The sequence below is a fragment of the Oncorhynchus kisutch genome, linkage group LG7, assembly GCF_002021735.2.
Source record: "Oncorhynchus kisutch isolate 150728-3 linkage group LG7, Okis_V2, whole genome shotgun sequence".
Lineage (NCBI taxonomy): Eukaryota > Metazoa > Chordata > Actinopteri > Salmoniformes > Salmonidae > Oncorhynchus > Oncorhynchus kisutch.
This window is the reverse complement of record NC_034180.2, coordinates 30,283,207-30,309,456: the sequence shown is the minus strand read 5'-3', so window position 1 is coordinate 30,309,456 and position 26,250 is coordinate 30,283,207. Positions and strand designations below refer to the sequence as shown.

Genomic DNA, 26,250 nt, shown 5'->3' with positions numbered 1-26,250 from the left:
CTCTTAACTCTGCTATGTGTTGCTTATCGACCTCATAAAGGGGATTTGAATCATCCTTCATTTTATCATGCTCACAACAGGAAATGTTGTAACTGAGTTGATTTGGAGGTTGACAGTTTATGTTGGCCTATCATAGGGTCCTGAAATGATGTGTCACCTATTTGGATGAGTGCTTATTACAGACAGGGGACATTTCAGAGTGGTGATGAGTGAGGACCGTGCCTCAGCCTGTGCCTGGGCGGACCCACTGCTGTGTGATATGGAAGATTAGTGAAAGTTGACTTGGTGAAGATTAGATGCGCTGACACTGGCTCAGGCTCACCGGTCGCCTTTGTCCCCCAAAACAAACTGGATGCTCCGTCACCCTGTCCAGCAGCTGCCGTCTGCTGACACAAGGCATTGTGTCATCCATAGGGCCCGTAGCCCCAGCTTCCCCTACCCAAGGCCCCCAAGGCCCCCGCACTCTTCACCATTGTCTGAACAAGGGGCGTGTGAGGCAGATGTTTTGTTGAAACAACCCCCTCTACGCCAGGAGTCAGCTCAGTGCTCACAAGTCTGAAGAGACAGGGATTTGAGTTATATCTGTTTTTCTTTGCTGTAAGTACAGGATTCAGCATGTTTTATTCAGTGTTTGAGTACGGCTGTTAAAAAAGCACTTCTTTGGCCATTCGTCTCCCCTTTATGGTTGAAGTTCCTGTAGCCATGGCGATGCAGTATATCTCAAAGAACTTTGGCACCAGGTTACCATCTCAGTTGCCATGGTGATTGGTTGAGTTCAGGCAAGGGGGTGCAAAATAGAGTTGTCTGTCTGGGGGTGTGTGTCAGGGGTTGGGGTGTGTGTGTGGGGGGGGGTAGTCTGGTGATAATAATGGGTATTGAGTCATAGATTGTATTACTGTTCAGCACTCATTTTATTGAACCATAGCATGTTTCTTAGCATAACAGACTCATGAGCCGTCATAAAGGTGACAGCATGCAACATGCTCAGACAGTGGGTAACTGAAGTGAATCTTTTCAACACTTTTATGGGAGACACAGTTACACAGTAACATACTTAACATGCCACAGGGATTTGTCTCTTATCTCATTACAAAGTGAATGTAAGACTTAATGTTGCATAGGATTCCTCAGAGACAGAGACATCTGTCTTATGACAGATGAAAGGCTTACCCTGACTTTCTATGTAAATTGGTGTCACTAGATATTTCAAGAGTTGCTGGGTATTGCTCAATGCTGTTCTTTGTATGGTGTCTTTAATTGCTTGGGTGAATGACAGATATACTGTAGGTGGGAGTTAAGCAGTGTTTCCTGGCAGGCAGCACTGCATCTCTGGTCTTGCCCTTGTTGACAGTTGGGCGACCGCGGCCCAAGATGCCCACCTGTCAGTGTGGTGGCAATAACAGTAATAGTAACGGTAACAGAAACAGAAATAGTAACAGTACCAGTAGTAGTAACAGTACCAGTAGTAGTAACAGTAACAGTAGTAGTAACAGTAACCGTAACAGTAGTAGTAACAGACACAGTAACAGAAACAGTAACAGTAGTAGTAACAGACACAGTAACAGAAACAGTAACAGTAGTAGTAACAGAAACAGTAACAGTAGTAGTAACAGACACAGTAACAGAAACAGTAACAGTAGTAGTAACAGACACAGTAACAGAAACAGTAACAGTAGTAGTAACAGTAGTAGTAACAGTAACAGTAGTAGTAGTAACAGTAGTAGTAACAGACACAGTAACAGAAACAGTAACAGTAGTAGTAACAGTAACAGTAGTAGTAGTAGTAGTAACAGTAGCAGTAACAGTAGTAGTAACAGTAACAGTAGTAGTAGTAACAGTAACAGTAGTAGTAACAGTAACAGTAGTAGTAACAGTAACAGTAGTAGTAGTAGTAGCAGTAACAGTAGTAACAGTAGTAGTAACAGTAACAGTAGTAGTAGTAACAGTAACAGTAGTAGTAACATTAACAGTAGTAGTAACAGTAACAGTAGTAGTAGTAGTAACATGAGTAGCAGCAGTAACAGTAGTAACAGTAACAGTAGTAGTAACAGTAACCATAACATTAGTAACAGTAACAGTAGTAGTAACAGACACAGAAACAGAAACAGTAACAGTAGTAGTAACAGTAACAGAAACAGTAACAGTAGTAGTAACAGAAACAGTAACAGAAACAGTAACAGTAGTAGTAACAGTAGTAACAGTAACAGTAGTAGTAGTAACAGTAACAGTAGTAGGAACATTAACAGTAGTAACAGTAGTAGTAGTAACAGTAGTAGTAGTAGTAACAGTAGTAGTAGTAACAGTAGTAGTAGTAGTAACAGTAGTAGTAACAGTAACAGTAGTAACAGTAACAGTAGTAGTAGTAACATTAACAGTAGTAACAGTAACAGTAGTAGTAGTAGTAACAGTAACTGTAGTAGTAGTAACAGTAACAGTAGTAACAGTAAAGGTAGTAGCTATAACAGTAACAGTAGTAGTAGTAGTAGTAACAGTAGTAGTAGTAGTAGTAACAGTAGTAGTAGTAACAGTAACTGTAGTAGTAGTAACAGTAACTGTAGTAGTAGTAACAGTAGTAACAGTAAAGGTAATAGCAGTAACAGTAAAGGTAGTAGTAGTAACAGTAGTAGTAGTAACAGCAGTAACAGTAACAGTAGTAGTAACAGTAGTAACAGTAAAGGTAATAGCAGTAACAGTAAAGGTAGTAGTAGTAACAGTAACAGTAGTAGTAGTAACAGTAGTAGTAGTAACAGTGGTAACAGTAACACTAAAGGTAGTAGCTATAACAGTGGCAGTAGTAGTAGTAACAGTAACACTAGTAGTAGTAGTAACAGTAACAGTAGTAGTAGTAGTAACAGTAGTAACAGTAAAGGTAGTAGCAGTAACACAAAAGGTAGTAGCTATAACAGTGGCAGTAGTAGTAGTAACAGTAACAGTAGTAGTAGTAGTAGTAGTAGTAGTAACAGTAATAGCAGTAACAGTAAAGGTAGTAACAGTAACAGTAGTAGTAGTAACAGTAGTAGTAGTAACAGTGGTAACAGTAACACAAAAGGTAGTAGCTATAACAGTGGCAGTAGTAGTAGTAACAGTAACAGTAGTAGTAGTAGTAGTAGTAGTAGTAGTAACAGTAGTAACAGTAATAGCAGTAACAGTAAAGGTAGTAGTAGTAACAGTAGTAGTAGTAACAGTAACAGTAGTAGTAGTAACAGTGGTAACAGTAACACTAAAGGTAGTAGCTATAACAGTGGCAGTAGTAGTAGTAACAGTAACAGTAGTAGTAGTAGTAACAGTAGTAACACAAAAGGTAGTAGCAGTAACACAAAAGGTAGTAGCTATAACAGTGGCAGTAGTAGTAGTAACAGTAACAGTAGTAGTAGTAGTAACAGTAACAGTAGTAACAGTAAAGGTAGTAGCAGTAACACTAAAGGTAGTAGCTATAACAGTGACAGTAGTAGTAGTAACAGTAACAGTAGTCGTAGTAACCGTGGTAGTAGCATGCCTCGGCCCTGTAATCCCTTTAGCGCTAGACTAACTTTAACTTGAGTTTTTATGGCTCTGGCTCTAATCTCCAGGCAGGTACCAGGACTCAGGGCTGTCCCTCAGGTACACTGACCTCCCACCAGCCCCCCCATCAGCCCACTCCCACAGTCCACTGACACCTTGAACAATGGCTGCTGCCCTGCCAGCTGGAGGCCTAGCTCATAACTTACTGGATGTAGGTGTATAATGAGTTGTTTTGGCAGATGCTCCCATCAACAGCCAATTACAGAGCCAGTACGGTGGTATCATGTCTGTGCAGCATAAACAGATACTTTTTTTTATAAAGGAATAAAGTACTTACGTGTGTGTGTGTGTGTGTGTGTGTGTGTGATATGTAAGTACATTTCCCTGTGCCTGTGCATATTGCTGAGGAGAGGTGCTGATCTAGTCTGGTCCAGCGTGGCTGAGGCTGGGGGAGGGGGGAGGGGACAGGCTGACTGCAGAGAGTATGAGGCAGGCAGAGCGGGGGGAAGCGCTTGCTAACGGGTGAACCGCCGTGGAGTAGCCTCCTCACTAGCCCAGCCGTAAGTACCTTTCTCTCCCTAATCCCCCAGCCCTCACGCCCCTACACACAGCAAGCATGGGACTCAATTAGGTGGCTGGGTTAAAGAGGAGCGGAAAAGGGTGTTGTGTTGTGTCTGTGAGAGAGAGAGGGAGAGGGAGAGATAGAGAGCAAGAATGAGGGGGGATGGGCTGTGCTTTGTCAGTGCATGCAAGTAGCAGCCACAGCTTTTGCCATTCAGACTCAGCGTGATGGCTAACACAAGGCTGGCTCATTGTGTATTTTTGCATGGTGTCAGTGTATGTTTATTTGCCATTCATGTTCAGACAGAGTTGTCCGTAGCTCCAGTCTCTCTCAGTATGATGCATGTTATTCATTCAGTCTCTCCTCCACTACCAGGCATCATCCTCAGGTACACAGAACCTTAACCCACCACAGCCTGCAGCAGTATTCTCTGGATGCCTCAGTGATGAAAACAATTACTCAGCCAAAAATAGACACACAACAACACTGTATGTCTGTCTTTCTTCCTCTCTCTCGCTCTGTTGCTCTTTCTCAGCAGATCAGTTTAGAATTGGAGTCTGTACCTTGTCTATGCGGGTGGAATGACAACAGTTATGAGCAAGCGTGATAGCAGCATGTTTCTGTTTTTTCTCTTGTGTTGCATCAGATCTCTGGTTTGCTAGTCAGGTTACAAGCACCGGTCGGGCACCTTGCATTAAAATGGTGGTGTCTCATAGCTGAGGGAGTAAGTGGATATCTCTCTGGACCGTATAATGAGAGCAGCCAGTGGTCAAGCTGTGTAGTAGACATGCACAGGTTTGTTTGTGGGAGATTCCAGTGGAATGCTCAGTGGCGGGTCACATGACAGTGGAATGCTCTTCATGCATTGTGTCACCTCCTGCAGAGGAACGCACTGATTTAGGTCATTGACCAGTGAGTGGAAATTGAATCGCAGTGTAGTGCTCTACATTTTTGGCAGACGTCATTCAGAGGACCGTGCTGATATTGGTCATGCTCTAATGTAGGGATGGGCAGCTGGCGGCCCCCCTTTTGTAGGCCAAGATTCTACAAGTGTCAAAACTCTATTGGAGGGATGTGACATCATTCTTCCATGAGAAATCCGTCATTTGGTGTTTTGTTGATGGTGGTGGAAAGTGCTGTCTCAGGCACCGCAACCGAATCTCCCATAAGCAGTCGATTGGGTTGAGATCTGGTGGCCTGCCCAGTATTTTATACATGACCCTAAAGATTGATGGGATGTTAATTGCTTAATTAACTCAGGAACCACACCTGTGTGGAAGCACCTGCTTTCAATATACTTTGTATCTCTTGTTTACTCAAACGTTTCCATTATTTAGGCAGTTACAGTGTTTCTGGTTTCAATGTCATTGCTTGGGAGGGATAGTAAATAGGTGAAGAATTGTGTCACTGGTGACAAACAGGATGAAGAAACTTCCTGATTTCACTGATTTGATTGGTCGATTTTATTTATTTATTGATTGACTGACTAACTGATTAGATTGACTCCCCAGGGTGAGGAAGCTAAAGGAGACTCTGGTGACAGTGCAGCAGCTGGATAAGAACATGAGCAACCTGCGGACGTGGCTGTCACGGATCGAGGCCGAGCTGGCCAAGCCCGTGGTCTACAGCGTCTGCCACAGCGATGAGATCCAGAGGAAGCTGGCTGAGCAGCAGGTGGGTACCAAGGGCCAGGTGTCAGACACTCCATACACTAACCACAAACACCATTCAGTACAGGCTGTTTAACATTAACTGCATATGTTTAGTTTACATAGTCTCTGTGGGTCAGAAAGCTGAGGGGAGGAATGTAGAGTGAAATATCTTTTTTGACACTTTTGAATGTGGTATGCTCTATTGGGGTCCCAGCGGGTTACAGAGAGCAGGAGACATGCTATCACACCAGTGGGGGGAGATGTGCTGTAATGAAGCTACTGTAGGTTTCCGAGAGCTAAGAATGCAGGTGGAAATGGACTTTAGCCTTAATAGTCCTGCTTCCCGCTTCCTACACATGTTCTTTGGGAACAGTGTAATGGAGCCGTGCTTCATAGAGAAGGAAAAACAGTCTCCTGCGGCTCCTGAGAAAGGGCTATTCTGGTCATTACAGGGAGTGAGGGAACACTCAGATGCATTTGGAAATGACACTTACATTGCTGTGCTCTCCAGGCCTCCAGGTTTGGCCAGGGCAACGCCAGATTCCAGAGAACAAAGATTCTATTGTTCTGACAGGAGATGTGTTGTGGAGGTTGAGGACTTACTTCAAAAGCAATGGGTGTTACTCAGGTGTATCTAAACAGTTGACTCCATCTTCCTGTGTCTGTATGCAGGATTTGCAGCGGGACATTGAGCAGCACACGGAGGGCGTAGCGTCAGTTCTGACTCTCTGTGATGTTCTTCTCCACGACGCTGACGCCTGCGGGAGCGACACAGAGAACGACTCCATCCAACAGACCACCCGCAGCTTGGACCGTCGCTGGAGGAACATCTGTGCCATGTCCATGGAGAGGAGGATGAGGTGAGGCATGAACTCACACATACACACATACAGTACACACGCACACAAACACAGACACAGATGAACGACTGTCAAAAAGGTAAGCCCCTCGTGTATATAGCTTATAAATTCTTTCTACAACCTCTTCCTTTCAGGATTGAGGAAACATGGCGACTGTGGTGTAAGTTCCTGGATGACTACTCCCGCTTTGAGGACTGGCTGAGGACAGCTGAGCGCACCGCGGCCAACCCTGTCTCGGCGGATGTCCTCTACACCAGCGCCAAGGAGGAACTCAAGAAGTTTGAGGTCAGCAAAAACACCCATGGATGACCTATGAGCCCTCACACCAAAATGTTCTCGACATGTCTGCCACTGAACTTTTGAGAAAGCTTTTGGTCAGAGTATTCATTCTGTTTATGAGTAGTCAGGTTCTCATGTGGTGACTAGAGACAATTAACCTTCGGCCTTCCGTGTTTGTATGGATTACTAACAGAGATTAGCCTGGTTAATCTGGGCTCTGCTGAAGCCCTCTCTTTTTCTTGAGAGCAACCAGAGTAGCTGTATGACACTATTATTTACCAAATATGATTGTCTTGCTCTTCCAGTATGTTTCCATGGCTGAAATGATGTTCTAACCTGATGAAGACAGCTTGGCTGTCGAAACATTGGTTATTAAATGATTCCATCTGAGCTCCTAGAGTGTGCGGCTCTCCTTTAATTTTTCAAGTGTTCTACTCTGCTAGCCAGCACTTCGCCTAAACAGGTGTTCGTTTCTTTTGCCTCCAGATTGACCATGGTTGATATTGAACATTTAATTGACATAATTGTGCATGTAATTGTTGAACTATATCGAATAGAGGAATCAATGTTTGCGTTGATTACATGTATTCACCGGGAAGCGTTGCCATGTTGTTCATCTATTCTTCGACTCTAGAGTGCAGAACACAATGTGTTTCTCCATTCAACATCAATCCAATATCACTCTTAAAATATCTTTGATGTCAGTCTTAACCCAGACCTATCTCCCTGCCCCCCTACCCCCTGATTCCACCCCCAGGCTTTCCAGAGGCAAGTCCATGAGAGGCTGACCCAGCTGGAGCTGGTCAACAAGCAGTATCGCCGTCTGGCCAGAGAGAACCGCACCGACGCCTCCAGCAAACTCAAGGTCATGGTTCACGAGGGCAACCAGCGCTGGGACAGCCTGCAGAAGAGGGTGGCCGCCATTCTCCGTAGACTCAAGGTGAGAGGGTCAGATGTCAGGGGATAGGGGTTAAGGGTGAGAGGAGTTATCAATATTTCCTCGCTGAATCAGTTACCCTAAGGTCAACATCTGAAATTCTGGTGGGTAAGGTCAAGTCAGAATGGGAATGTGAACAGATTGGGGTTATTCAAGAGTCACGTAAAAACACGCCCTATCTTATAGTGCTGATGTGTAAGGTCACCAGTGTGCTATTTTAGGTTCTGAGTGTAGATGTGAGTAGTGATCTGAGTGATGCGTTAGCTCAGCATCAGCACTAAGCCTGCTGTATTTAGGTCACCTCTCTGATGGTGAAAAAGCAAGGACAGTCATGTTGCCAAGCAGCTGTTTCCATTGTGGCATGTGGCTGGAGCAAGATGGAGGATCTTTTTTTAAAGAAGCATCTGATTAGGGACCTTCACTTCTGTCGCCCTCTGCCCCTTCCCAACATTACCTGGACAGAGCAGCTAAATTCTCTCTCTATAGGACATTTCCATATATGCTATGAATATACTTTCTCCTTTGCCAAGAATAAATCTGTTATTCCACATTAGATTGAATGAACTTGCTTTCAATCTAGTTCAATATCAATGCTGATGAATTCTGATTTTGAAATATCAATGCACTGTTATTTCCTATGCTGATTAGTGCTGGTTTTACAAATCACTCAATTTAAGTGATCCACTAAATCTCTACTAAATGTCTGAATGTTAATCTTCTATTCGGTTGTCCCCTGCAGCACTTTACCTCTCAGAGGGAAGACTTTGAGGGCACACGGGAGGGTATCCTGGTCTGGCTCACTGAGATGGACCTGCAGCTAACCAACGTTGAGCACTTCTCAGAGAGCGACATCGAGGACAAGATGAGGCAGCTCAATGTACGTTGACTCCCACTGGCCACTATAGTCTATCCATCTTCCTTTCCTTTTCCTCTATTCATACGATGTGTTTATGCTTAATGTTTGGCTGGCGGGTTGATAGCTGATCTCTCTCTCTCTCTGGTCTCCCCTCCTTCAGGGCTTCCAGCAGGAGATCACTCTGAACACCAATAAGATCGATGCTCTGATCGTGTTTGGGGAGAACCTGATCCAGAAGAGTGCTCCTCTGGACGCCGTGCTGATAGAGGATGAGCTGGAGGAGCTGCACTCCTACTGCCAGGAGGTGTTTGGCAGGGTGGCCCGCTTCCACCACCGCCTCATCAACAGACGCCCGGTCAGTGGGCTGCATCTCCTTTCACCGCAACACTATGACACACTCTACCTCACCTCATTTAACAGTCAAATAGTCATATAACTCCAGTCTGTGAAACTGTGGATATGAATCCATTTCATTCCTGGACAATTACACTTACAATCAAGATGCTTTTTTAGGAAAGTATAATTGGAAATGCCTATGCATCTACACAGTATGACTGAAGGTTGGTATCCCTACCTCTTTCTCCCTCAGGTTCTGGAGGAGGAGCGGGACCTGTCTGACCGCGACACAGATCTGGAGGACTCAGCGGAGCTGGCTGGAAGTTCCTGGGGGGAGGAAGATGAAGAAGAAAAGGAGGAGGATGAGTCCCGAGTGACGGGCGAGTTATTGGGACGACAAGCCGGGTGCCGTCTCTTGGCCCCCCCTCTGGAGTGTTCGGGGCGAGAGACCCCGGTCAGCGTGGACTCTATCCCCCTGGAGTGGGACCACACTGTGGACGTGGGGGGATCTTCATCCCATGAGGATGAGGAGGATGCTACCTACTATAGCGCCATGTCAGGTAATGACCACTGATAGACTTCTCTAGTCTCTTGTACCTGGCTTTGTCTCAGTCTTTGTTACCAGGTGAATGAACACGAATGAAGAAGAGTGTGCTGAAGAGAGCCATTCTATCCATAGTGGTCCAGAAGAAGAGTACCTATTGACACCCTTCTTTTGTTGCAGATGTAGAAATCACTGAGAGCTCAGAGTCCTTTGTTAAGGCAACTGCCAAAGCATTGAGAGCAGTCTCGGGTAGGCACTCTGCCTCTTGTCCTGCATGTGTGGTTATGCTGCTGTGTGGTTATGACGCCCCCCTGCCCCTTCCCCTGGACATACAGGCCTACAGATTGGTTTTGTACATTATTGGATGTGAATAACACTGTCCCACCACAGGCCTTGACCATGACTTGACCCTAACCACCTGAATCTGTATATCTTCATACACACCACTGCATGATTATACAGTACATCACTGGATTGTATTGATGGTATTTGTAGATTCACTATTTGATTACTGAGTGTTCTGCTGCATGTAGTCAGTTGTTACGGCATTCTCATGGCATCTCCTTTGGTCGAGTGTGCATGTACATTTGGTAAAAAATGTTTTCTGTGTTTTCAGCATAAGTGAATCTGAAAGTGGTCATAGGGGAGCCCAACTGCCCATGACCACTCAGTGAACCTAGAACCATCTTGCCCTAGTCTGACTTGCTTCCTCCTCTTGTTCCCCATCCCAGTGAAGTCGGTGACAGACCCACCCAGCTGGCACTCCCCTGAGCCACAGGAGAGGAAACATGTTCCCAGGGACATCATCCTGGGCCTGGGCTCCTCTCCCACCCACATCACCAGCACCCCCTTTCACCAGCAGGGCTATGTAAGTCACCGTACTGTCTGCCTGTTATTTCTCAAAACACACAAATGAAACTGTATATACAGTAACATCATTGGATAAAGACATAACTGTTAGTTGATGATAGTGCTGATAGGTAGTGACATTGGCATGTCTGTGTCCGTGGGCCAGGTCAAGCTGATGTCAGAGTGCAGTGGCAGTATCGACAGTGTGAAGAGGGTTAAACTGATCTTAAATGACGAGGAGCTGGAGGACCAAGGCCTCACCACGTTAACCACCGCAGACAAACAGACTGGTAGGTGTTATTGATAACACACACTGATCTACAGCCATTTATATTCTGTCTGCTATATCTATATCTGCTAGCCTGTTCCCAGATCTGTTTGTTTTTTGTTGCAAAGTTTGGAAAGACAGCACAAACAGATTTGGGACTAGGCTTTACATCTGCAACAATGGCCTTTATAACCATTGTGACCTGTTGTCGTGCAGGTGTGATCGAACGCTGGGAGCTGTTGCAGGCCCAGGCCCTCAGTGACGAGCTGTGCATCAAACAGGACCTGCAGCAGTGGCAGAAGCTGAACTCTGACCTCAATGAGATCACTTCCTGGCTGGGCCATGTGCTGCCAGAGCTAGAGAGGCTGCAGAGGCTGGCCCCGGCTACCAGCATCCGAGACATGGAGGGCAACATCAGGAGACTCAAGGTGAGGGCCCAAGTATGACACATCTCCTGTGATGCCAGTGGGGCAACAATAGACAAAAACTAGGGATTGTTATTTCATTAGTAAAAGAGATGAATGTGAAACATTATTTGAGTTATGGACAAAGAAGAAACACAATTTTCCTGTTCTCTGTCCAGGAGATGCAGAAGACGTTCAACAGCTACAAGTCTCTGATGATCTCCATCAACCTGAGTGGGCAGGACTTCCAGTGTGGGGACAGCGCTGAGCTGCAGGAGCTGCAGGAGGGCCTGAGGACAGCCAATCACAGCTGGACACAGGCCTGCGTCGGCCTGGAGAGCTGGGAAGAACGACTGCAGAGCGCACTCATGCAGTGCCAGGTGAGGGGAACAACTCGATACAATACATTCTGAGGTCAAATCTCAAATGATAGCGTATTCCCCTTAGTACACTACGCATATAGAAATGAAAATCAGTCGATAGTTCTGACGTCATCCACATATTCCTATGGAATACTCCTAATGGAGCATGAAGCATTTGAAGCACGCCATATTGCTGAATCGGGTTGAATCAAATATATTTATAACTAACCTGTCGTTTACACTGCTAGCAAATGAAGCATAGTGGGCATAACAAGCAAGGAGGTAGGCAAAGCCAAGCACGAGCTAGCAAAATCCTAACTACCTCATCCCCATGTGTTGCACTGCCTTGCTTTATCTTGGCCAGGTCGCAGTTGTAAATGAGAACTTTTCTCAACTGGCCTACCTGCGTAATTAAAGGTGAAATAAATAAATAAATACAATTATTGGTGCGTTTTAGCATGCAATTCGACCCTGCACTCCTTTTAAACAATGCTTCTTTTTTTTTACTTTGGCAAAGTGTCAAGTCTATAAAACTTTGTTTATAAAATATTCTAGTTTTGGGAACAGAAAAACATATTGAGATCAGATGTTTCATCGATGAGAGAATTGGCAGAATGTTGACCCAGTTCTATCCTCTCCCACTACCCGCAGCTGGACTTCCTCTCACTACCATATTTGGTGGTGAGAAAATGTTCTAAACGAATGCTTCAGCTTTATAGCCCCTGTGACGAGTCTGGGTTACTCTTTCTATCTGTGGCTGAATAGCACCAAAAAATCGCTAATGATTGTGGTGAAAGTGGTCGTAACTAGCAAAGGATCATGGTCGATGTAGTTGTTTTCATCTTGCCTGAGAAATTCAACCAGGAGCCTCCTCGTTGCCTGTGATTGATTTCTGTCAGAACTACAAATGACGACACATGTACATTGAGCTCCAAAGGTATTGGGATAGAATAATAGTGAAGACATCAACACTATGAAATAACACATATAGAATCATGTAGTAACCAAAAAAGTGTTAAACAAATCTAAATATATTTTATATTCGAGATTCTTCAAAGTAGTCAACCTTTGCCTTGATGACAGCTTTGCACATTCTTGGCATTCTCTCAACCAGCTTCATGAGGTAGTCACCTGGAATGCATTTCAATTAACTGGTGTGCCTTGTTAAAAGTTCATTTGTAGAATTTCTTTCCTTCTTAATGCGTTTGAGCCAAACAGTTGTGTTGTGACAAGGTATGGGTGGTATACAGAAGATAGCCCTATTTAGTAAAAGACCAAATCCATATTATGGCAAGAACGGCTCAAATAAGCAGAGAAATGACAGTCCATCATTACTTTAAGACATGAATGTCAGTCAAACTGGAACATTTCAAGACCTTTGAAAGTTTCTTCAAATACAGTCGCATAAACCAACAAGCACTATGATGAAACTGGCTTTTATGAGAACCGCCACAGGAAAGGGAGACCCAGAGTCACCTCTGCTGCAGAGGATAAGTTCATTAGAGTTAATTGCACCTCAGATTGCAGCCCAAAATAACAGACACATATTAACATCAACTGTTCAGAGGAGACTGAGTGAATCAGGCCTTCATGGTCAAATTGCTGCAAGGAAACCACTACTAAAGGACACCAATAAGAAGAAGAGACTTTCTTGGGCCAAGAAACACGAGCAATGGACATTAGACCGGTGGAAATATGTCCTTTGATCTGATATGTCCAAATTTGAGATTTTTGGTTCCAACCGCTGTGTCTTTATGAGACGCAGAGTAGGTGAACGGATGATCTCCACATGTGTGGTTCCCACCTTGAAGCACGGAGGAGGAGCTGCGATGATGTGGGGGTGCTTTTCTGGTGACGGTGTCAGAGAATTATTTACAATTCAAGGCACACTTAACCAACATGGCTACCACAGCATTCTGCAGTGATACGCCATCCCATCTGGTTTGTGCTACGTGGGACTGTCGTTTGTTTTTCAACAGGACAATGACCCAAAACACACCTCCAGGATGTGCAATGGCTATTTGACCAAAGAGAGGAATGGAGTGCTGGATCAGATGACCTGGCCTCCACAATCATTTGACCTCAACCCAATTGAGATGGTTTGGGATGAGTTGGACAGCAGAGTGAAGGAAAAGCAGCCAACAAGTGTTCAGCACATGTCAAATCAAATCAAATGTTATTGGTCACATACACATTGTTAGCAGATGTTAATGCGAGTGTAGCGAAATGCTTGCACTTCTAGTTCCGACCATGCAGTAATATCTACAAGTAATCTAACAATTTCACAACAACTACCTTTTACACACAAGTGTAAAGGAATTAATAAGAATATGTACATATAAATATATGGATGGGAGATGGCCGAACGGCATAGGCAAGATGCAGTAGATGGTATAGAGTACAGTATATACAGTGCCTTGCGAAAGTATTCGGCCCCCTTGAACTTTGCAACCTATTGCCACATTTCAGGTTTCAAACATAAAGATATAAAACTGTATTTTTTTGTGAAGAATCAACAACAAGTGGGACACAATCATGAAGTGGAACGACATTTATTGGATATTTCAAACTTTTTTAACAAATCAAAAACTGAAAAATTGGGCGTGCAAAATTAAAAGCAAAGGAGCAAAAATAAATAAATACAGTAGGGGGAGAGGTAGTTGTTTGGGCAAAATTATAGATGGGCTATGTACAGGTGCAGTAGTCAGTGAGCTGCTCTGACAGCTGGTGCTTAAAGCTAGTGAGGGAGATAAGTGTTTCCAGTTTCAGAGATTTTTGAGGTTCGTTCCAGTCATTGGCAGCAGAGAACTGGAAGGAGAGGCGGCCAAAGGAAGAATTGGTTTTGTGGGTGACCAGAGAAATATACCTACTGTAGTAGTCATAATTGATCACTATTAAATTAAATATCTCGATTTGCAGCGAACTTTAAAACAATTCACTGTGAGGATCAAACTTGATCATAATAAACACTTATTTTTTTGTTGTTGAATTTACCCCTTTTTCTCCCCAATTTCGTGGTATCCAATTGTTAGTAGCTACTATCTTGTCTCATCGCTACAACTCCCGTACGGGCTCGGGAGAGACGAAGGTTGAAAGTCATGCGTCCTCCGATACATAACCCAACCAAGCCGCACTGCTTCTTAACACAGCGCACATCCAACCCGGAAACCAGCCGCACCAATGTGTCGGAGGAAACACTGTGCACCTGGAAACCTTGGTTAGCGTGCACTGCACCCGGCCCACCACAGGTGTCGCTGGTGCGCGATGAGACAAGGATATCCTTACCGCCCAAACCCTCCCTAACCCGGACGGCGGTAGGCCAATTGTGCGTCGCCCCACGGACCTCCCGGTCGTGGCCGGTTACGACAGGGCCTGGGCGCGAACCCAGAGTCTCTGATGGCATAGCTGGCGCTGCAGTACAGCGCCCTTAACCACTGCGCCACCCGGGAGGCCTTAATAAACACATTTATAGCTCAAAACGGGTGTCTAAAACATTTTATTTGGTCGTTCTGGCAATCGTAATTTACATAGGCTTTCTGGGACACACCAGGGCTTTTGGCACCACTAGTCCAGACCAAACATGGCACTACATCCAATGGCTCAGGTCAAACGGAGCACACTATGTAGGGAATTGGATGTAATTTAAGACACACCTAAAAAAAACAATGGATAAGACTAACCCTGTCCTATTGACCTCTGACCTATCTGTTTAGGAGTTCCATGAGACGCTGCACTCCATGTTGCTGTGGCTGGCCAGGTCTGAGAGCACACACTACGCCGTCAACATCCATGACCGGTTTGCACAGCACTCTGTCCTGCTGGAGCACAGAGACACACTCATGGTGAGGAAGGGAGAACAAGCTTCCATAGAAACATTTAGCATCAAATAACAGAGCATCGTGGACAATATTTCCTAATATATAGTATAGCTGCTAGCATGGCATAGAAAGGTTTACAAGCTGGCCTACTTTTATCTGCACAGAGCAATTTGAAATAGAATAAGCTTGATTATAAGATAGAGCTGACCTATAAGTTGTAATAGTTACTGTAGTTGTCCTTACAGTATGAGCGTGCTGACTGAGGCCTGGTCTCTCTTGTGCCCCCTGCTCTGTTGCAGGCCCTGGAAGAAGAGTTGCATGGGCGCCAGCGGCAGGTCTCCTCCCTTCAGGAGATCTCCTCCCAGCTCCTCCTGGAGGCCACGGCCGAGGACAGCGTCGAGGCAAAGGAGAAGGTCCACGTTATCGGCAACAAGCTCCGACTCCTACTGCGCCAGGTGGCCAATGACCTGCACATCCTGCAAGGCAGGCTGGTACGTCAACATTGGGTAATTTACCTATGCAATACCAGGACCCCATCATTCATTTTTTTTGTGAATAGGGTTTATGTGCTGTGGTACAGTCATTGACAATATTATTATTATTATTATTGTTGGTAGTGTCAACAGGTTTGGTGTGTCTGTCTCTCTGACTGATGATGTGACTGTTTGTGTACCGTCTGTGTGTGTCACAGGAATCGTGTCCAACCAGCTCTGAGATAGATAGTGTTGGTCCGGGATCGCTCAGCTCTCAACTCCAGCTGCAGAAGGTACACCTTCATTCACGCATGTAGTCTGGTGCTCTAATGCAGAGTATACGCAAATAGTGGCTGACTGCTACTGGTTGTTCACTATTGGGTTCAATCAAGCCTCCAACGCTATTTACAGTGAACATTCTGTAATAACCATAGATTAAAATACATTTAGCATGTTTTGGCATGTTTACTATGAATCTATTTGAAATGCTATGCTGCATTGACTGGAATGTGATCGAACGGCATGGTATGATGTGTATGTGTATAGGAGAAAGCTGGAATGAGAGCTGCAGGACTCCAAGACGCAGGCTGCAGAAAGTACGTGCTAATCTAAACGCCTGATCGCTCACAACTTTCACACCTTTTACACCCTTTTCATTTAACATGTAGGAACAAAATACCTGAGTGATAAGAACAGGGCTTGGGCTTGACTACTGCTGTAAATATGTTACCGAGAAAGATTATGCCAGTGTCCGTGACTGTCCTCAGACAACTTCTTTTTATCCGTTTGACTCTAATGTCCATAGCCGTACTAATGCCTTTCTCTCCATCACCAGGGAGGAGAAGGGGGACTCTTCCTCAGCTAGGCCATTCTTCTACAGGGTACTGCGTGCTGCCTTCCCCCTCCACCTGCTCTTCCTGCTGCTGCTGGTGCTGGCTTGCCTGGTGCCTCTGTCTGAAGAGGACTACAGCTGTGCCCTGTCCAACAACTTTGCCCGCTCCTTCTACCCCATGCTGCGCTACACCAACGGCCCCCCGCCCACATGAGACAGCAACAACACCCCCTCCCCTAACACTCACCCCCCTGCCCCCGTCTTTTAAAGTCCCCATCCACCACTGTCGGAAACTGCCCCGAAAAACAGAGACTGGAGCCAAGCGTTCTGTTTCTCCAATCCAAATTGTTGTTTTTTAAGTTGTCTAAAAGTCCAATTGAATTTAGGTATTTATGTATACATATTTATATTTAATATATGTTGAGCGCTCATGAAGTTATCTGGCTCTGAAAATAAGCCATATCATTGGTTTGAAGTAAACATTTTTATATGTAGTGAAGATGATTATTGTCCCCATCGAGTTGTTTTCCACATACAAAAAAAATATTTTAATAGCTTTGTTTTTATCATTGCAGATACTGTATACTCATAATAATGGCAAACTGCAGTTGCTACCAAAGGATCAGAGTACTGAGGATATTGATCATTACTCTTTCTACCATTTTACTTAGGACAAACAATTGTGGATAGCACATTTTTGTACATATTGACTGAAAACAATTTTGTTTTTGTCTATTTGATTTAGAATAATGTACACTGTGATATGTCATTTTCACTGAATTATGGTAGTGAATCAACTGCAAACATGCCTTGCTGTAGTCAGTGCTTTAGAAAATGTTTTTGTTTAAAAATATTTTATTTACACTAGTGTACCTATGATTTTGTGTGTATGAGTGCATTTGCTGACAATGTGTGTGTGCATATGTGAGTGAGTAACCCTATCTCCCACAGAGGCCTTGTGTGATTGTGGGCCACCCTGGGCTGATGGGGGACATAGAGTGCGGCTTACAATTCGTGTTAGCACCGGAGAACTAAATCAAACATGTTTGGATGTACCCATCTGGAAGCTGCTCTGTTACACTTTTCTTTCCTGCGGTTGAATATTGTGAGTAAAATCTGATGCTGTCATAGCTGTAGAATACCGTAAATACACTACAGTATATGAATATATAGGTGACATGAACCTGGACCAGTCAGTGAGCGATTAATGTTGCGGTGTACATGCAGAATCAAAGAGTACGTATAGACTCGAAGGTTTCCTGTCCGTATGCTTTGCCTTTCTTCACAAAGAAGGCTTACTCATGTGTAAAAAATTAGTCAAGATGGAGCTGATCAGAGAACAGTTAATTTACCTAGTTCCATTATTAGTGTACATAGTCAAGTCACTTTGTACTGCTCTGTAGTACAATGAAACAAAGAAAACAATGGTGTACAGTTGAATACATTTTTTAATGCTTATTTATGGATGATGAATAGCTTGAATTCATTTTTACTTGACAATAAACATTGTTTGCCATAATCTGTGCTTATGTCAATAGAACTACATTCACATTTTACAGTTGCTTTTAAGATGTTTGGTTGCAATTCCATTGGGGCTAAAATGCCTCAATATGACAAGCTCTGTATGTAGATTTTCTATCAATACAAACATGACTTTGACATTGAACATCAGAAACAGCAGAAGCACCAAATCATTACAGGAGGGACAGGGTATGATCAGGATGCATAAGTACAAGTGTGTGAGTTTCTAGCAGTTGCTGGTTTTTGTTTGGCTTCTGATCGCTCACACAAACTTGAATGGAGACTAGCAGTCATCTTAAATCAAAGGCCACAAAAGTCATCTGGTTGAAATGTAGGTTTTTACAATGAGTACATCATAACACTCCCCTCCACACATCCAGCATGAAAAGTTACAGTTCCTGTACTGTAATAGCAGTGTGCCCTGGTGGTATGAGGCAAAGAACACCCACAATCTGAAATGTCAAATGCACATCTCATTGCTATAGTCCTGTTTGATAAATCATGTTCACAGCATGGACTTCATGCACCATTTTCCAAGTAAGCCAGTTACAGTAGGATGGTATGAATTGTTCGGCAGACACTGATAAAGGTGAAAAAGTTTAGAAATATATCAAAAGGAGACACATTTTGACTGGTAGAGGTTAAAAGATGTACTCATTACTAGCTACATTACCAACTGCATTAATACAAGGAAATTACACCAAAAATACAGTCAATTCACTGTTACAAATCATATTTTTTCCATAGACCAAAAACATCTGAAAAGGATACAACTAATATTTACCTCACAATGACACATTCTGCAGTCTATAAGAGATTTTACTCTCAGTCAGCCTATTGGGAATGGTGTACACTGTCACAGAGTGTGGACTTTGGTCAGATCCACACTTGTCCTATTGTGCCAGTCTGGCCTCTCCTTCAGTCCATTCACCCCTTTGGGGTGATTTACAGTCTCATGCAGTCTCCATCCATGTCCCACGCTGTATCCTGTCACTGTCCCTCTTACTGAGGTACACATCTCCCCTCTCTCGGCTGGCCAGCAACCTGGCTGGATGTACCTGGAGAACATATTGGATTATGATTCATGGAGTATTGGTGAACATACATTCTACATCTTCAGTGGCTAACCCAACTTGGTTAACTTACTAATGCTCTCGAGTGTTTGGCTCTCCTCTGGGTTTTGGAATGTTAGCAGGAGCTGAGTGTCTACAGCAGGAGCTGGTGCTGCTGGGGGCTCTGTGGGGTCATTGTTAGAGGGGTCATGAGTTGCGGACATACGGCTGCTGTGGGTTGTGTTGGCGTCCAGCATTTCCAAGAGCAGGTCATAGAGCAGCACGACATTCTTCTTCTTCATGCTAGAGAGGTGCTGCATGCCTTTGTTACTAAGGAGACGTGGAGAGAAGCAGCATGGGAATGTCGTTTTGATAAACATCCAAAAAACTGTTGCTGACTGAAATTACAATGGACAGATCTGCAGGTGTGCTTTTATGTCACTGACTGAACAGACACTGTAGACTTGTTGCTGCTAGTGAGACATTGCTGTAGCTGTAGTCTACCTGACGTGGCGAATGTGTGAGAGTAGCATGAGGAGGTGGGCCAGGCGGGATGACTGCTGCTGGAATGACAGGCCTCGTTTGGAGATGGCCCACACCAGGGCATCCGTCACTGAGTCCAGCAGACGCAGCAGCTTCCCCCTGCTCTCCAGATTTTCTGCCCTCTCCGGAGAGGTAGAGCAGATGTCTACAGATGGACACAAACATAGACCCTATGTAACTATTAATTTATGAAGCAGAATCACTGGCAAACATACACCTGTCACACTTTAACACCATAAAACAATAAATCCTACTATCACTTAACATATAATTCATTTGTATTTGAAACACTAGATGGCACTGGTGGGGAGAAAATGCTTCAGCCTACAAACATCTCCTTCATAAATCAGACATTCCAAACAAGAATAGACATTAAAATGTAGGCCTGAGGAATTGAGACATATCTTACTTCTGTCCAACAAAACAATTCTGCAATCCTATGCTCTGAGTTTCTAAACTAGATTTCTGTTGCACAATTTGTATTTTTTCAGCATTTTTGGAAAATAATCAACAGAGTCTGGCAGTGATGGGAGCCAGTGTATGTGGTGGCAGTGATGGGAGCCAGTGTATTTGGTGGCTGAGCTCTGACCCAAGTGAGGACAGACAGAGGAGTCAGTCACCCCACTGAAACCTGGAGTGAACATTGATAGGGATAGGACACCTTGATCCCTGGGAGAGGAAAACAACTTGTGCTTTTCCATTGAGACTCACCCCAACACTAGTTGGCCGCCAGTGTTTAATGTTAATGTGAGCTATAGTGTTATTGTGTTTTCATCAGGAGTGTGACAATAAAAAAATACTTGTGGTGAGCAGAATTAATTACATCTGCATCATTCAAGACTGTTGCTTTGTGAGGTTAAAATTCACAGTTAGCCATTGTTATGAAAATGCAAGTTGAAAGGTACCCATGGCCTTGCCTTGGCTCCAAGTTAGAGCAGGTCCATGAGACACCGGTGACCCGGCCCGTGTAGATGGAAACAGAAAAGTCGGAGTCTTTTGGGTAAAACACTGGTGTAGATCCTCAATGGAAATATGGCAAATGTGCCCAATTACAAAAGTAGCTCCTAAAGGTGCTTTCACCTCCAGGTCTCTGATTGGGGACAAACACACACTCAAAACACACACAACCTCTCATACAGTACAGAAGTACTAATTATTTGACTTACTGGAGTTGAGGAGGATCATGGCTTTCAGACAGACATACTCCTCCCTCTGAAGGTTCAGCTCCCTGAACCTAGAGGTGGCTGCCAGCAGCATGTCAAATATCTCCATAATGCCCTCCACACAGTTTCCCTCTTCCCTACAAACACACAGAAGGAAAGATATGTATTATACATACAGTATAGTTCATTCGGAAAGTATTCAGACCCTTTGACAGTTTCCACATTTTACAGCCTTATTCTAAAATCAATTAAATGTTTTTTTTTCCCCTCAATCTACTCACAATACTCCATAATGGCAAAGTGAAAACAGGTTTTAGATATTTTTGCAAATTTATTCCCCCAAAAAAACACAAAAAAACAAATACCTTATTTTCACAAGTATTCAGACCTTTTGCTATGATACTCGACTTGTGGTAAATTCAATTGATTGGACATGATTTGGAAAGGCACACACCCATCTATATAAGGTCCCACAGTTGACAGTGCATGTCAGAGCAAAAACCGAGCCATGAGGTCGAAGGAATTGTCCGTAGAGCTCCAGGACAGGATTGTGTTGAGGCACAGATCTGGGGAAGGATACCAACACATTTCTGCTGCATTGAAGGTCCCCAAGAACATTCATTCTTAAATGGAAGAAGTTTGGAACCACCAAGACTCTTCCTAGAGTTGCCCACCCGGCCAAACTGCGCAATCGGGTGAGAAGGGCCTTGGTCAGAGAGGTGACCAAGAATCTGATGGTCACTCTGACAGAGCATCTCTGTGGAAATGGGAGAACCTTCCAGAAGGACAACCATCTCTGCAGCACTCCAACAATCAGGCCTTATGGTAGAGGAGCCAGACGAAAGCAACTTCTCAGTAAAAAGGCATATAACAGCCCACTTGGAGTGTGCCAAAAGGAACCTAAAGTACTCTCTGACCATGTGAAACAAGATTCTCTGTTCTGATTAAACCAAGATTGAACTCTTTGGCCTGAATGCCAAGCGTCACGTCTGGAGGAAACCTGGCACCATCCCTACGGTGAAGCATGGTGGTGGCAGCATCATGCTGTGGGAATGGCCAGCAGCATACCACTTCTGACTTGCTTCTGAAGCTAAGCAGGGTTGGTCCTGGTCAGTCCCTGGATGGGAGACCAAATGCTGCTGGAAGTGGTGTTGGAGGGCCAGTAGGGGGCACTCTTTCCTCTGGTCTAAAAAATATCCCAATGCCCCAGGGCAGTGAATGGGGACACTGGCCTGTGTAGGGTGCATTCTTTCGGATGGGATGTTAAAACGTGTGTCCTGACTCTCTGCGGTCATTAAAGATCCCATGGCACTTATCGTAAGAGTAGGGGTGTTAACCCCGGTGTGCTGGCTAAATTCCCAATCTGGCCATCAAACCATCACAGTCACCTAATAATCCCCAGTTTACAATTGGCTCATTCATCCCCCTCCTCTCCCCTGTAACTATTCCCCAGGTAGTTGCTGCAAATGAGAATGTGTTCTCAGTCAACTTACCTGGTAAAATAACAGATAAATAAACATTTTAAAAAATGTTTTTCATCAGCAGGGACTGTGAGATTAGTCAGTATTTAGGGAAAGATGAACAGAGCAAAGGACAGAGAGATCCTTGATGAAAACCTGCTTGGGACCTCTGCCTGGGGCGAAGGTTCACCTTCCAACAGAACAACGACCCTAAGCACACAGCCAAGACAATGCAGGAGTGGCTTCAGGACAAGTCTCTGAATGTCCTTGAGTGGCCCGGACTTGAACCCGATCGAACATCTCTGGAGAGACATGAAAATAGCTGTGCAGCGACGCCCCCAAACCAACCTGACAGAGCTTGAGAGGATTTGCAGAGAAGAATGGGAGAAACTCCCCAAATACATGTGCTAAGCTTGTTGCGTCATACCCAAGAAGACTCGAGGCTGTAATCGCTGCCAAAGGTGCTTCAACAAAGTACAGGGTAAAGGGTCTGAATACTTATGTAAATGTGATTTCATTTTAATTTAATTTTATACATTTGCAAAAAATTCAAATAACCTGTTTTTTCCTTTGTCATTAGATTGATGAGGGGGGAAAACAATCCATTTTAGAATACGGTTGTAACATAAAAAAATGTGGAAAAAGTCAAAGGGTCTAAATACTTTCCGAAGGCACTGCACATTATTCATATTGTAAAACAGTAGTAGGTACCCACATACTGTAATAAAAACTCTTAGTAATGGAGTGCTACAAATGAATTAAATTAATGTTGAGAGATTTGTTGAGGGGTGTGAGAAAATTAAAGTCCAATCAAAACACTGACCCATTTGTCTACTTAATGTGTTTTTCATGGCAGCCTCAAGAGACAGTGCCAAAGCCACACAATGGCCAGAGGACTGAACAATAAGTCCCATGTTATGGGAACACACCAAGGTTAGCTAAGCCTATAGTGATAGTCGCCGTGGTAGTGTAAAAGGGGAAACACTACTCAACCACACCAACCCACACAAAACACACACTCACTACTGTAAGGCTTCAGACACGTAAACTCAAAGATAGGAAAATAAATATAGGAGCACATCTGTATTCAAAAGACACCTCGTTAGACAAGTTAATAGCACACACAGTCACATATAGACAAGTAGTACAAGCACTCACACATCCAGGATCTTAGTCTCAGTGGTGAGATCATTCTCAAGGCCAATAAATCCTCTAACCTTCTGGCCTGATCAGATTTACCCAAAACCACAAATACAGCTAAATAACCAACATTCAATGTTTTAACAAACCCCAATGCTAAAGTTTTTTAGGCTACAACACACATGTATAATTCTGACAAACAAAGTGGGATGTGAGATTTAGAGACACAAACCTTTTGTTTACTAACAATTCAAAAAGGTGCTTTGTCAGCAAATTAAGATTTTGATATGGCCTAAGTTCAAAGTCAAAACAAAACACAACATTTTAACTTAAGAACCCCAAAATACTAATCAATCAGGAATTTGAAAATATTCTGTCCAAACGTTTGTAGCAAACACTAATATTATTGCATTTTCATATAGCTCATAGATTTATGAGAGGTCAACCTCAGCAATTTATAGGGAGAACACACTGTAACACGATCATTCTTATCAGTACCCACGCACACACAGAGTGAATAATGCTGGCCCCAGAGGGTACTGAGAATGTGAGTGTTCTTTTCCAGGCGTATTGGTGAAAGCTAATGAGCAACCCCAGGCCTGCCTTTCCAACACAACCCCACATATTAAAACACATGCTTTTAACTGGACACATAGTAAAAAACAATTATTTTGCAGTTTGGTCTTTTCTAGATAAAAAAGGATGCACTTAATACTGACCAAGATATGACAGGAAATGCAGTATGTCAAATGTCTTTACTTAAAGATGTGATATTTAATCTTATACCGGTATATTGTATTTTGAAGCTTAGTAGTAAAACATAAGCAGTTGTACCTGTTGAGCTTTAGGTCTGGTGAGAATATGAGTTTCCCAGGGTGGTCGACAGACCTCCACATCAGACCCAGCATCAGCACCTCCAGCCAGCAACACTCCAACAGGTGCACCTGGTCCGTCAGACTTAGCTCTACAAAGCCTGTAGTACACAAATGTGCATGCTCGCGTGCACACACACACACACACACACACGAAAAGAAAGTGTGGGAAATGAGTGTTCATTGTTCACTGTAGCTATTGTATAGCTTTATTAGGACTGAGTCTGGGAACCAGAGAACATAAAAAGACCCCTAAATTTAGAGTGACTAATTAAAGGACAGATTAAATGCATGAATGAGCCCTCACACACTAGAGACACCCTACGCTCCCAGCAGTCTGTTGGTACAAGTACTGAAGGATGGACATTGGAACAAAGCCAAATACTGAGACACCTTGCATGCAATGATTAAACAAAAATCCAAAATGCATATCTAGTCTGTGGAATTCTTGTTCTTCTTTATAGCAGACAATACAAGCTAATTGTCACATCTCCTTCTTTCACCAAACCCCCTAAACCCCATCTCAGACAAGAGTGTGTGTGTGAACTCAGACCCATCTCCTCTGAGAGGGCACCTGCTGGGCTCACCTCTAAAACCCTGAGTGAGGAAGGAACAATGCTCACCAGCAGGATAGAGAGGAGAGGAGTAGTAACCCCTTCATAGCCTGTGTGATATCCTGTCCAACAGGACTACACAGCTGTGTGCCTGGATGCAGTACTGTATGTGGCATAAAGAGAAGGCTAAGGGCCAACTACTACAGTAATGGACACAGTTAAAGGGTAGGGTGCGAAGGGTTTACAGCCAGACAGCTAGTCTTTCTTTGTTTAGAGATATACCTCCTATCTCATATATAGACCTGGGACACCAACTCAGCCTTGCACATATGTTGCAGACAGACAGAGACAGACAGACACACAGGCAGAGACAGACACACACACAGGCAGGCAGGCAGGCACACACACCCTCCAGGTGTCTCACCAGGGATCTTCTTGGCCCAGCTGATCATGAGGACCAACTCCTTGTCGGCCAGGTTGGTAAGTGACATCATCATGCTGGCCTCAGTGAAGGGCTTCTTCAGGTCCTCCATCAGGTAGATCTCTGGCGGCTCCGCTTCCATGATGCAGGAGATCAGCTGTTCTGGGGTCAGGGACGAGTGGTGCACCTCCAGCTGTGGGTGGGAGCCCCCCTCCAGACGCATCTGGGCCCTGGTCCCTACCCCCACCAGCCCGCCTGACGCCCCCCGCCCCTGAGGTACACGCCGGTGCCTCGCCCCCCGGTAACTGCAGCGCTCTCGCCTCACACCTGGACAACAACACAGACAAGCAACAGAGAGGTTTCACTCCTGAAGATACTGTACCTCTACAAGCTTACAGTATCTGTTGCCAAATGTTCTATTGACTACATAAGGTTAGGTTTCAAAACACAACTAGACTAGATAAGGAAGATGGCTGCCTACCACACTTCATCATGCCCACTTCATAACACTTGCGTAGGCGGCAGGCCTGGCAGCTTTTACGGCGGTTCTTGTCGATAGTGCACTGGTTAGTTGCTGGACAAATGTAATCATTGTGGCCTAGATGAGATAGATGGAGACAGTCAGAGAAATTACATGGCTGCACTATTCATCATATCTGATCAACCTACAATCAACCTTATTCAGCGTTCACCCCTAGGATTTCTTTCAGCAGCGATGGCCAAGTTAGCTTGGGGGGGGGGGGGGGGGGGGGCGAGGCCAATGGCACTGAGGCCCTCCTATTGGCCCCTAGTTTCTTGCAATTCTAAACATTTTGCCATGATTTATGCTGTGTTCTTATGCTATTTGAGTGACTAAAACATAACAAAATCAATGGGGGCCCTATGCCATGACATTTAGGGAATTTTAGATTCTCCCTGACTGTCTAGGTTTTATTTTGGTGATTGTTAGTTCTCAAATATGATCTTATTTTAAAATAAGAAATACAGTACC

The 26,250-nt window shown here is 44.2% G+C and overlaps 2 protein-coding genes across 17 annotated transcripts in view; one reads left to right on the top strand and one right to left on the bottom strand.

The window, feature by feature from the left end:
- The window catches only part of syne2b (spectrin repeat containing, nuclear envelope 2b), a 132,258-nt gene extending 114,206 nt beyond the window's left edge, over window positions 1–18,052 (top strand). For 9 of the 14 annotated variants that reach the window (XM_031828914.1, XM_031828911.1, XM_031828908.1 and 6 more), the window contains 17 exons: window positions 5,575–5,737; window positions 6,388–6,575; window positions 6,710–6,860; window positions 7,612–7,794; window positions 8,531–8,668; window positions 8,808–9,002; window positions 9,237–9,543; window positions 9,708–9,776; window positions 10,259–10,395; window positions 10,543–10,666; window positions 10,861–11,072; window positions 11,228–11,428; window positions 15,124–15,252; window positions 15,528–15,734; window positions 15,920–15,994; window positions 16,248–16,297; window positions 16,537–18,052. In XM_031828914.1, coding sequence (XP_031684774.1) covers window positions 5,575–5,737; window positions 6,388–6,575; window positions 6,710–6,860; window positions 7,612–7,794; window positions 8,531–8,668; window positions 8,808–9,002; window positions 9,237–9,543; window positions 9,708–9,776; window positions 10,259–10,395; window positions 10,543–10,666; window positions 10,861–11,072; window positions 11,228–11,428; window positions 15,124–15,252; window positions 15,528–15,734; window positions 15,920–15,994; window positions 16,248–16,297; window positions 16,537–16,747 — 2,740 coding nt within the window. In that variant the 3' untranslated portion in view covers window positions 16,748–18,052. The remainder of the gene's footprint in view (window positions 1–5,574; window positions 5,738–6,387; window positions 6,576–6,709; window positions 6,861–7,611; window positions 7,795–8,530; window positions 8,669–8,807; window positions 9,003–9,236; window positions 9,544–9,707; window positions 9,777–10,258; window positions 10,396–10,542; window positions 10,667–10,860; window positions 11,073–11,227; window positions 11,429–15,123; window positions 15,253–15,527; window positions 15,735–15,919; window positions 15,995–16,247; window positions 16,298–16,536) is intronic. The other 5 variants (XM_031828906.1, XM_031828907.1, XM_031828910.1 and 2 more) reach the window with 5 other exon arrangements.
- Window positions 17,964–26,250, bottom strand: part of esr2b (estrogen receptor 2b) — a 26,826-nt gene continuing 18,539 nt past the window's right edge. Inside the window, exons 4-10 of one of the 3 annotated variants that reach the window (XR_004210619.1) lie at window positions 25,741–25,857; window positions 25,263–25,586; window positions 24,247–24,385; window positions 20,816–20,949; window positions 19,611–19,819; window positions 19,201–19,436; window positions 17,964–19,112 (exon numbers count right to left, since the gene is read on the bottom strand). Coding sequence is in view for 2 of the 3 variants with exons in the window: in XM_020487929.2 (XP_020343518.2) it covers window positions 19,057–19,112; window positions 19,201–19,436; window positions 19,611–19,794; window positions 20,816–20,949; window positions 24,247–24,385; window positions 25,263–25,586; window positions 25,741–25,857 (1,190 nt within the window). In the remaining variant the exon portion in view is untranslated. The remainder of the gene's footprint in view (window positions 19,113–19,200; window positions 19,437–19,610; window positions 19,820–20,815; window positions 20,950–24,246; window positions 24,386–25,262; window positions 25,587–25,740; window positions 25,858–26,250) is intronic. The other 2 variants (XM_020487929.2, XM_020487930.2) reach the window with 2 other exon arrangements.